Source organism: Larus michahellis, chromosome W (assembly GCF_964199755.1).
Source record: "Larus michahellis chromosome W, bLarMic1.1, whole genome shotgun sequence".
Lineage (NCBI taxonomy): Eukaryota > Metazoa > Chordata > Aves > Charadriiformes > Laridae > Larus > Larus michahellis.
This window is the reverse complement of record NC_133929.1, coordinates 4,020,584-4,033,166: the sequence shown is the minus strand read 5'-3', so window position 1 is coordinate 4,033,166 and position 12,583 is coordinate 4,020,584. Positions and strand designations below refer to the sequence as shown.

General features: G+C 36.7%; 2 protein-coding genes across 16 annotated transcripts in view; one reads left to right on the top strand and one right to left on the bottom strand.

The window, feature by feature from the left end:
* Positions 1-12,583, top strand: part of LOC141735680 (putative global transcription activator SNF2L2) — a 186,360-nt gene that overhangs the window by 142,901 nt on the left and 30,876 nt on the right. The window lies entirely within an intron of this gene.
* LOC141735678 (putative global transcription activator SNF2L2) overlaps positions 2,253-12,583 on the bottom strand; it is a 208,845-nt gene continuing 198,514 nt past the window's right edge. For all 14 annotated transcript variants that reach the window (XR_012584808.1, XM_074568726.1, XM_074568722.1 and 11 more), the window contains 5 exons: positions 10,605-10,710; positions 9,705-9,806; positions 6,629-6,749; positions 4,522-4,664; positions 2,253-3,918 (listed from right to left, as the gene is read on the bottom strand). Coding sequence is in view for 13 of the 14 variants with exons in the window: in XM_074568726.1 (XP_074424827.1) it covers positions 3,883-3,918; positions 4,522-4,664; positions 6,629-6,749; positions 9,705-9,806; positions 10,605-10,710 (508 nt within the window). In the remaining variant the exon portion in view is untranslated. The remainder of the gene's footprint in view (positions 3,919-4,521; positions 4,665-6,628; positions 6,750-9,704; positions 9,807-10,604; positions 10,711-12,583) is intronic.

Sequence of the window (12,583 nt, the reverse complement as noted above, 5' to 3'; positions counted from 1 at the left end):
ACAGGGTTCTTTCTGGATCTCAGTAAAAAAGGCCTGACAACAAAAAGCATAATAAAAATAGCTGTTTTAATAAGACAGAATAAAAAGAGGAATATAGATAGCGAGTAAATCTTGTGACCCTTCAGATGCTGGGAACCCCACTTTCATGCAGCATCGGACAGACCCCAGATGAATTTTCCCACAGCACACTGTGCAGATCCCATGTCAGTGGAGAAGTCCCTCCTCCCTCCTGTACCACAGTGCCTTTTATCTTGTGTAAAAACCAAAACCATAGGTCTTATCCTGACAGATTGGAATGTTATCTCTGTCATAACATCCACAGCACAGGCTGGCACAGGGCACGCCAGCAGATTCCTTTACAGTGGCTACTCATGCTAACCTATTGGCTTTTCAAGCCTTAAGTACAAGACCCAATAGAGCAGACATGGCCTGCTCAAGATCACTGACTCCTCAAATACAATGTCTTCTGCAAGGCTCCCAATATACCCAGCCATTACACAGATACCTCAATGTTGAATAGTCCAGTAAGGGTCTTATAGGCTTAATTCCTTCTTGTTGCCTCTGAAAGGGAAAAAAGCCCCAAGGAAACAAGAACATCTAATGTCAGTTTTCCCTTCCTGGAGTTCTGGGTGCTGGGTAGTACTTGGTGCCTATGCTCAAGTTCATGAGCATATGCATCACTGCAGATCCCCAAAGGAAAAAAAAGATCTCAAGGCATTTGTGCATGTGCATATAGAGAAAAATATGTCATCTTTCTCCTTATCAGAAGACCCGAGTTCTGAGTTTGGAAGCAGTGGACCGAAAATAAAAATTATTATTAAAGTCAAGAAGATGAACACATGCAATAATGTAGTGAAACTGCTTTGGAGGCCTGCAGCTGCCTAGACTCCCTGGGAAGTTATAACAGAAGAACAGGCTTTGATCACTAGCTGATGCTGCAGGGTGCTGTGCCCTAACTATTGGTATGGCAACTGCATTTTCTATAAACAGGGAAGTAGGAGCCTGCCTTCTGAACCTAGAAAGCATTTAAATCGTGGAATTATTGTGTCCTCTGGCATATTTCTCCCACAACAATACTCCTCACAGGGCAGCAAAATGATAGAGCAGCAATCAGATTATTTCTTAAAGGGCCATGAGTGTTCTGTTAAGGACTCTGTTGTTTAGGGCTTTTCGAGAATCAATGGATTTGTTTGCAATAGTCGCAAATTAGTGTATCCGAGTTGCTGCTCAGAGGCTAAATTGAGCAGGATGCTGTTAGATGTGTTCCATGATATCTGAGATACTTATTCTGACATGATCTTGATTCTAATAGTTTTGACTCAGGCAGAGGCATCAAGACAGCTCTTACCTGGCTAAGCTAGTTCTGATGCTCTTTAACTCATCCTCCAAACCTTTACTGTGAAGCTAAATCTCTTAAGAGAGCTGAAATGTTTTGCATCTGGATTCAGTTTCTCATTCAACCTAGTTGCTTGCTTGGTGCCATGAACAAAGTTCTGTTCTGTAGATGTGCAGATTTAATTCAAAGTAGATTTCCATGTTGCCAAGTGGAACAAGTATGAAACCTGAGATGAGCAGTGTCAGATTTATCTCACACGGGCATTCAAAAGCAAACTATTGTAGACTACTTGCTTTTGCTGATCTATTGCTGAATATTTTTCTTATTCAAATTAGAAGAAAGACAATATTGACAGAAGGCCAACAGCATCCTAGCCTGTATCAGGAATAGTGTGGTGAGCGGGACTAGGGAAGTGATCATCCCCCTGTACTCGGCACTGGTGAGGCCCCACCTCGAGTACTGCGTTCAGTTTTGGGCCCCTCACTACGAGAAGGACATTGAGGTGTTGGAGCATGCCTAGAGAAGGGCTACAAAGCTGGTGAGGGGTCTGGAGGACAAACCTTATGAAGAACGACTGAGGGAGCTGGGGGTGTTTAGCCTGGAGAAGAGGAGGCTGAGGGGAGACCTTATCACCCTCTACAACTACCTGAAAGGAGGTTGCAGAGAGATGGGGGCTGACCTCTTCTCCCTGGTGACAAGTGATAGGACGAGAGGAAACGGGTTCAAGTTACGTCAGGGGAGGTTTAGATTGGATATTAGGAAACATTTTTTCACTGAAAGGGTTATTAAACATTGGAATAGGCTGCCCAGGGAGGTGGTGGATTCACCATCCCTGGAGGCGTTTAAAAAAAGGGTAGATGGGGCACTTAGGGACATGGTTTAGAAGTAGCTCTTGTCAGGGTAGGCTAAAGGTTGGACTCGATGATCTTAAAGGTCCCTTCCAACCTCAGCAATTCTATGATTCTATGATTCTATACATACATACAAAGTACACGATGGATATTTTCAACATCCTCATGACTATTTTGAAGTCCAAGTGTTGGAATATAAAAAAATATTGGAATATAATAGTGTTGGAATATAATAAAATATTCTGAATTTCAAGTGTTGGAATATAATACTGTTGGAAAATATCATGACATAAAATTTATTTAATTTTTTTCTTGCTTTATGTATACTGGCAAAAGTGAATATGTTGTATAGTAAAACTTGTCATTCAATCTTTCCTTGATCCCCTCAAAATCTTTCCTAGGAAAATGTTAGGAATGTTTTAAACTATTTTCTTATCAGTTGGAATGTGAAATTGAAAAGTTATGTGTTCTCTTTTACCAACTGTAGGTGATTGCATACATAACTAATTGTATTCACCCCCACTAAAACATATGGATATTTCCTAAAAAAAATAAAAAGGAACATAGATGTTTGTTTTAATGATTAATCACTTGAATTCTAGTTAGGGACTGGAATTATGCTTCCATTTCAAGGTATCTTTTAATAGCTGTCACTTGTCTTGTATCTCTCTCTGAGGATGTTCCTATGGAATTCAGACAAGCTCTTATGTTACCTGTTTAGAGCAGAGAACCTTGAGTCTCTACAAGAGGCACTGTTGTCACTATAGTAAAAAGGATTTTTGTGGAATTCATAACACAAGGCTGTGTTTATTGAGATAAATTATCCCTTTATTAGGAAAGTACCAATACAACATTTTTCAAAATTACTGGAATTTTATTTGCCTCAGGCTTATGACTTGCAACCAAAGACATTGTGCAAAGAAAGCAAAGATTAAGTACACTTTAGGGAAAAGGTGAGAATTCACATTAGTAACACAGATCAGTTTGATGAAAGAAGCCATTCATTGCACTATATAGATTGCAATATTCTAAAACATTTTTCAACCCATTGTTTTTAATCAAGAGGAGAAAAGTTTAGCAAAGTTTACAGTACACATAAATTTGCTACAATTCAAAAAAGCTTTTTTCTGAAGATAATAAGCATAAAGTGAAAAAATGTATATAGGACAAGGTGACGTAAAGGCTAACTACTGTACATTTATAAGCTATTAAACAAAGTTGCATATATGTACCACAGTGTAAAAAAACAATAGAGCAGAAAACTGCCTGATGAAAAATAAAATAACCAGTGGCTTTTTATGGCTGCTCCTGGTTATCAATACTACAAAAGACATTTTTTTGTCTTTCTGATGACACTGAAAACATCAAATGATAAAACCAGGAATGATGAAACCATTACCAAGTAAACCCAACCCAGAGAAATATACTATCAATGCACATTTTTTCATCAAAAGCATTTTTGTTGTTTTGGAGATTTAAAAAAAAAAAATCTGAGGCCCATTCGGTCACAGTATGTTACTTCTTCCCTTTTTTACACTATGATATCATATGTTTGTTCAGGCACTATCCTAGAGCTAGTTTATAGAGGATGAGAATACAACCCAGTGTCTGTTTAACAAAATGAATTCAGTGGCTGTAAAATGAGAGAAGGGAAGGGGATGGGGTTAGTTCTGCCAAGGAAATAAACTCTGTGAATTACTCATCATCACTTCCACTTGCTTCTGACTGGTCCTAGAGGTAAGAGACACAAGAAAAGTCAGAAATTCTTTGCCAAGTAGTATTCTATGGATTTTGTTAAAGAAAAAAAGAAAAATTACAATTAAATTTACAAATCAAGATAGCCGTAAGAAAAGTAATATGTTATTTACTATTTTCCTTTCATGACATTTCATTCCAATTAAATTGCTGTGGGCCTCTTTAGAAAAGAAAAGGCACAAAGTCAGGAAACACTAGCTCCTTTCTGTCTACCCAGGCATCTTAAAAATGTCTGTAAAGATCCGTCTTCATTTGTTGCATTAATAGAAAGTGTTTCTAGGGTGGGAATGAAGGCAAACGAACCATGAACTTTAAAGTTTTGAAGAAAGAAAGAACATCTTCAAAAAATAAGAGCCAAAAGTGTCAGACTTTTTGTCTTCCAACACCAAGACTAGATCCCACAAGCAAACGCTAACACAGTTTGAACCTGCTCCCCCATCCTCCCAAGATGATGTCACAGATTAAAAACAATGCTTAATGTTTCTAAGCATGAAGAGGTGAAAATTCTGAGTGCAAAAAGGACAGGGTATAGATGAAATCACTGCAACAACTTATAAAATCTCAGTGAAGAAAACTTACGTTTTTATCTTGATCCTCATCGCTGTCATTGTCACTCACAACAGGCTTGGCTTTTACTCGTCTTTGCCTCTTCTTGCCTTTGCTTTTGTCCCATTTTTTTTCATCCTTCTTGTTCAGCTTGATCTTGACTTTCACTGATTTTGCTGTAAAAAGTGGAATGTGAATGTAAAATCTGCCTTTATTCATTGTATACCCTTTTCCTACTAAATAACTTTTAAATAGTCTGTCTTCATGTAAATTCTCCCCTTGTAGCCTGAAAAAATCCTCTTTCTGGATTGTGGAATTAAGTAGAGATATTTGCTTTTACTTGTGTTCTTGACAGTTGCAGCACTAATTTGCATTAAACTATCAAGAAAATCTGAGAGTTCATCAGGTGCATCCTCCTTTCACTTTTAGAATGCATGGCACTTACAGATAGCATTTAGTGTTGCAACTACACTCAGGGAACCTTGTACAAGAAGATGCATGTTAAGAAACAAAGTAGTTTTTGTTGCTTGCACATAGAAAAATGTCTATCTTCAGTAGGAACAGACAATTTGGGTTTTTTTAAGTACACAAACTCCATGTGGAGGTAACTGGCAATTTTTGAGTTGACAGCTTACTGAAGAGAACACAAGCACCCAGTTCCAGGGTATCTGCTCATTTCCAGATGAACTGCTGAAGTTGCATGCTCTGCATAGCTGCTTTTAATACTTGCAGAGTAGCTCAAGACAAAAGTACTCTAGTTTCTCTATCCAGACACACTTTCAAAGTGCAGTTCTAGGTAGTTAGAAAATATGGGGTAGAAGCACTCGGGTGGCAGAAAGCAGAATGAAGGGATCCCTCCTTTTCCACAATATCATGTTTCCAAATTTGCAGGGACTTCAAGTTCAGAGGTTATGTGAGAAGGTACCTATTGAGGAAACTTTAATTGGTCAGGGGAGCTGAAAGGTAATATGTAGATCTGGCTCTTTCTATAGTAATTTTTTTGACATCAGTATGTTGCCTACTAGCAATTCTGTGGAATAGCAGAGATGCAGCAAATTAAAATTCAAATTGGAAATAAAAGACGTACATTTTTACCAATGAAGATAATAAATTATATCAGAATAATTTAATAAGAGATGAGTATCACTTCTTAAAAGAGATCCTCCAACTTAACCTGCAGCATGCCCTAGATCCCAGATGAATTTTTGGCCCAGCCTGGGCCCATCTCACAGCATATTAGCTGGGCCTCTTAAATTATGAATGTCATCTCCTGCAGTGTAGTTTAGCCTCAGACAGCAACAAAGAACCACGTGGACGCTCTCTCACACCACACCCCCCACACCCCCACACCCCGGCCGTGGGGGGAGGATCGGAAGAAAAAGGCAAAACTCGTGGGTTGAGACAAAGGCAGTTTAACAGAACAGCAAAGGCAACAAGAAAAACAACACCACCACGGAGAGAGGAATGTACAAACGGTACCACGGCTCACCGACCGAACCCCGGAAGCCCCAGCAGGACCCCTGCAGAGACTTCCTCCCCCAGCCAGCTCCTGGCTACAGACTGGGCATGGCTCACATGGGATGGAATACCTGTGTCCCTGCCAGAGCCTAGGGAGAATTAATCCTATCCCCACCGGAACCAGGACACCTGCTTACCAAACAATCTGAGTTCCATTTTCCCTTTGTCTCACTGAAGTAACATTTTCTGGTTCTTAATCATATATGTTGCATAATATCAGAAAGGTTGCTCACCTATGAATTAAGAAGGTCACTAGTTCTAGGCTTTTATATTTACAAGTGACATGATTAGGAAAAGAAGGGTCCACATATACTCATGGTCACTCAGATAAGGATAAGTCAGATCTATTTCCATCTGAGCAGTGCTTAAAAGCACCTACTGTGTTTTGTTTACACCCTATGAATACTTGAATCTTCAGCACAATTCTGAGAAATATAGACAGAATAGAGTAGCCAAGAGACTTAAGCTGAATGGAAGCAGCAAAAACAGCAAACTTTTTAAGAAACTACTTCCACCAGTGGAAAATGAAAGTCTATAACCAATCTCAGTACACAAATGGAAAAATCAATTCCCTTGTCTTCCCTAAATGTATTTCCTTCCCAGCATTCAGCAGGGAACTTACATTCTGACTCCTCCTCCTCCTCCTCCTCCTCCTCCTCGCTTTCATCCTCACTCTCTTCTTTGGCAATCTTCTGTCGTGCACTTTTGAATACAGACTGGAGAACGATGGAATCCTCATAGATCTACAGTATGAAAGCAAACCTATGTCAGAACTGCAAGCCAAGCATCATCTTTTTTTCCTATACAAACTCACAGAGCGTAGCCTTTTTATTACAAGTAACAATGCTTGTTTAATGAATTTTACAAAAAGTGCCAATACTGAACTTTCATGCTCTAAATGAAGAATCTGGCCAACAGTGAGCCACAAAAATATGACTCAATGTATCACATTTAAAACATCCAATTACAGAAAGAATCCATCCTGGAATGCAATTGATTTTCTTTCATTATTAATTTATTACCACTAGAACTATGATATATCTTAATTAGATCATAACAGCCTTGAAAAACTGTTGTTAAAAAATCCAAAGTGGGTAAAAAAGAAACTCATTTATCCCAAGCAGCTTTGTGATTTCTTTAAGACTTCTTCCAAAAAGACTGAAGATAAAAAAAGTCAAAAAGACTGAAGATAAAAAAGTCAAAAAGACTGAAAATAATGCTTATCCAAAACTCTATTAATATTTTGAAGCCTGCTAAGTATTTTTAGTACTATCAGCTTTTTTATAAACCTCATTGGAAGAACATCTATGAATGAGAAGACTACATCTGGCTTGTAATGTATTTGCCAGATTAATTTAACAGAAATAAAAATTAAAAATAATAATGAGACACTATAATCATCTTAACAAAATGAGCTTGCACATACTGCTCTGTAAAACTTTGGAAGCAATGCATTGGTTAAATTGAACACACAATATAAGATCTGTCTTTTAAGCCTCCAGCCCAGATGGAAATGTTTTCCTCAAAAAAAAAAAAAAAAAAAACAGGAGCATGCATCATACTAACAAAACAAATATGAAGTATTTCACTTAAATTTTACTTTATTGTATACTTAAATATCTCTGTACAAATTAAACTTATGGGTTTTTATCTTTTAATGTAAGTAGTGCACACATAAATATTATATTTTAATGATATAAGTATGTGTGTCAGAGCAAAAGTGGATCCAAACTATTACACAGCATAAAAGAAAACCTAAAAAATTTGAGAACTACTGCAGGAGTGTCTCAAGGTTTAATGAAACTCAAAAATAATGGTATAGAGAATGTCTCAGACAGAAATTTAAAAAATCGTAGGTAAAAGTTATTCGTTCTTCATGTTTTAAAAAGTAATAGTAAATTTGGTAGATAACATTAGTATGTTGGAATGGAAAATATTTCTGCATCATTCTGTGATATGAATCGGATTATTTCCAAAGAACAGAAATATCTACTGAACATTTCTACCATTTCAGTATCATTACTGATAATCCTACCAAGAACTACCAAGTTCATCGCCTCTGAACAATTAGTAAAATTTTCTCCCACTCTTTCAATCATTAATATCTTTTTGCTTGAATAATTCAGCTGATTTTGATTTTTTCATTTAATTGAATGTTGTTAAGATATCAAAAATGTCTGTAAAACAGACATTTTATTCTGCTTGTACATGACAAAAATAATCAAGTAATGATCATTTGTACTAAACAACCCCTCATTTTTAATTGAAAGTTCAATTTCTTTGTTATTTGTCAAGATAACATGATATAAAATTCCTCTGTATAGCAAAGGGTCATCTATAGTGTTTAGACACTTGCAGAATGCATTGATATTGGCAACATGTGACATCCAGTTTATAACATTTTTACTGAAGTCCCCCATGACATCTATTTCTTTTTTTCCCTTGAACATTATGGAAGCAGTCATCATGTTATCTACTGCAATTTAATAGTGTGTTGCATCATGCTATTTGGGCCTCATCTGCTAGAACATGTATTTAAAATTGTGTCAGAGACTCTGATACAGGTAGTACTTTATTCTACGTATGTTGCCAGATAAATATAAATTTCCACATATGTTGCCATTCCCTATCTTCTTTCCTACTGCCAACTCAATCTTTTGATAAAAATTTAAACACTCCAATCTTCCCACCAGCTTTCAGGACCAAGTAGGCTGAATTTGTTTTCATAATGAATAATTCTAATTCCGTTTGTTTGCCCAGGTTCCTAAGACTGGTGTATAGGAAAGCAAAGAGTTTATTCTCTTCATGTCCTGCAGTGCTTAGATGTATTTTGTTCCGATGATCTTAATTTTGTTCAACACTTATTTTTCCCCCTTTTCACATAACCCTTTGTTTGTTTAATGCCTTCTTGCTAGCCTAGCGTGTCTGTCCCATCCAAGATTTAGATCTTATCCTTTCATAACTAAATCTCAGAGAATCCAGAGCATACATTTCAACTTTCTCATGTCTTCCAGGTTTTTGTACTCTTTTCTTTTGTATCGCTGTTTACCTCTTCTATTGTGAGTTCATAGGACTGAGTACATCCTTGTGTGTAAACCAGGAAAAATCCTGAACTCTATATCTCTCCAAGATGAGAGATTTGGGTACATTATTTATTAACAAGGGTACATTATTCCAGTCTCTCAAAATGGATATTGTGCTTTCAACAAGAAAAAAAGTCAACAATATCCAGAGAATATGAACTATATACACAAAGATCTAGTGTCAGACAAACTTTAAACTTTATCTTTCATTAGTAGAGCTGAAAATTTCACCACTAAACACTTAACAACTGTCCCTAAGATGGACCATTCTCTCAATTACTTGTATTATGCACTTCAGTGAGCTCAAATCAACATATGGCTCTTCAGGGCACAGCCATTTAGCATAGATTCAAATAGTCTGAAAACTGTCCTAAAGTATATCAGAACAAACTGATCTCAGGATTATGGAATCAAAACTAAATTTGCTGAATGTTTGAATTCTAGTTGTGACCAAAGGATTCTGGATGCTTCAAAGAATCTGTGCATTTTTATTCATTAAAAGCACTAATAAGATTAAAAGTAGAGGGTTTATATACAAAATTGTCATAATTAAACAAGCACTGAAAACACTGAGTAGGGAAGACACATGTTTAACACAAAGTGGTTCAGTCAGACCTGTGATCCCTCCAAATTGAATGTCTGAGCATTGTGACACAGCAACATGACATCTTTCTCCAGATCACTGAGGTTCCGATATTTATGGTTACGAATTCTTTCCTGTTGCATTTGTTAAGAAGATGGGGAGAAGGATGGATGGCAGCAGTGGGGAGAGAAAAAAAAATAATGGACAGGACAATCGATTAATATTGCTTTTCAGTACATTAAAACCTTCTTTTTAAATATTTTACTTAAGTGGAATGACAAAATTTAAAGCCTGTGTGAGGAATATGCTGACAAAATGCATCATGGCCAAAGGCAGATTAAAATTGTGCAGTCACTGTGTTAATTGAAAGGGGCAAAAGCAACCGAAATTGTATTGTTGTGGGTAAGAAAGGAGTTCAATTCCAAGTTTTTTCTCAGTACAGAAACAAAAAGAGGTACAGCATGAGTGAAGGTAAAAGAGATAGCCATGAACTGCTCATGGCCTCTAAGGTGCAAGAAGTTGCCTAATCCTCACCTGTCCAACTGTGGCTGTTCCAAGATGTGATGCTAGTTGAAAGATGATTATATCCCTCACAACAACATAAAATATTTGCAAGCACTACACTTATTTAAGTTTTGCTTACAGATTCAGGATTTGGTCTTTTACAAAACCCCATTAATGTATTATCTCTGTTGTCTTATGTCATCCTGTGTTTTGCTTTGACTTAGGTGTTAGTAGTGAAATACTGCAATATACATTAAGCAAAATGCATAACAAGGGCTATATTAAATATATTAAAATTTAAAATCTAAGCAAAAAACATAGGCAAATTTAATATCCACATAATCATAATTTTAATGATGACTTAATGTTCATATTTCTATATAGTGAGAAGGAATAAATAAATGTCCACACCCAAAAATGGTTCTCACCTTTATTTTTTTGAAGTCCACTGGTTTCCTAATTAATTCATAATACTCTGGTAATTCTTTTCTAGATGGGAGTTGAATGAAGACTTCACTTAGCTGCCGTCCTGAACTGTTGAGAAAAATAAGCACACAAAGAATTACTACAAGTTTCTCAGAAAAGAAATTGTATACAATCAATTTATTAAAAATCTAGCTTTTTTTCTTGTAAAGGATTAGTAACAAACTTTGATTTGATATAAATAATTAATCTACAGTTTAATGCACAGCTTTCATGTTCTTGTCCTGATACATCACCACCATCATATGTGTGGATCATAAAGGAGAAGGATCAGGATTTGAATCTGAATTCTCTAGTGCTTTGTCTAGGGCAGTTTTATTCTTTTCTTCATGTTCTTTTATTATTCTTAACTTTTTTGTCCATACTGGGTGCTGTTATACCAGATGCTGATTGAAATCAGATGAACTAGGTTTTACAATAAATGCCAGTATTAACTTTCATTAATTAATGTTAGGTTTCTGGGAAGATAATTGTAAGTGTGTTGAAAATCAGTACTGCAGTTTGTACCTCTTTAATCATCCGGAAAGAATTGTCAGAAGTAATGGATTATTTAAATTCCTTGGATACCCTAAGATACACTTTGCCTATGATTTGTAACTGTTTATATTCCGTGAGGTTTCCAGATTTTCCCTTCTCCATCCCTTATTAATAGCTACTTTAATGCTTCTGAATAAAAGTTCTTTTTATCCCCTCATTTGTGGCTTCCCAGATAATAGCTGACTATGAGTTATTTAGAGAGGAAAGGTCTGTTGATGGCCCTTATGGGCTCAAGTGCATATATATATATATATTTATGTATTTATTGCCATTTATCTGACAGTCATGGTATCAGAAAAAAGCAGCTTCTGAGAAGAACTGTAGCCTGTTTACACAGACAGCATTCACCAGTGTTTCTCAGACTATATTTCACAGACACAAATATTACTGCTCAATTCTATCACAACTTACTCCAAAAGGGCCCTGTTTTCTCATTTCTACCTTTGAATGGTAATTTGTAGGAGTTAGGCAATACAGAGCCTGCTGCCAGTTCTTGAGCCCCCCACCTGAGCTTCTCTCTTACAGCTGTCCTCCACAATATGGCATTCTGTGGAAACTGCAAGTATCTTATCAGACACACTGGAACAAATGCTGAATCAAAGGTTAATTTAGGTAATTCTGTCATGATGAGGGAGGATAAGATGTATGGGACAGCTGTGACCTCTATGAAAGTCATCATCTATGCCTTCTCAATAGGGATCTCTTAATGTGTATAATAGTTTTGGAATTTGTGTAGATAAAATTTTGCCTATGGACCTAGTAGGTTAATGAACAATTAGGAATAAACAGTTTTCTTCTTTTACATGGAGATGTTGTTCAACTGATCCAAGATTTCTTAATGTTCTTGGTTTAGTTCTAGGACATTTCTTCTTATAGACAGTGTATGAGAGAAGGACAATAATTCTAATATTCCAAGCACAGCTTTCTATTCGGTGTGGTCCAAACAATATTCTGTGGTGTAAATCTTGTGTAGAGTATTTTTCCATCCAGTTTACAGCAAACACAATCCTAGCAGTTAGGTTATGGTAGGTGCAGGAATATACTTTTAGCAGCTGCTGCTGCAGGGTGAGAAGAGAAGGCTGGCTATGTATATCTTCCAGGGAAGGGAAAGCGTTCTGAGAGTAGATCCAACCCTTATAGCTGCTGAGGCCAGACCACCCTGTTCTGTACCACACATGAGAAAACCAGTCAAACTCCAGAAAGTTTTCTAGCAACTTACCAAACAGATCTGATTTACTTGGAAAGCACCTGGATATTGTAATAAGATAAAATCGTAAAATAGACAGATAATCCTAATCCAAATTCTCATTATTCCTCTCCCATCAGCAAATATTTGTGAAATTGTCATGTCACTCTGTCTCTCATCCCCTTCTAGTACTGATTCACG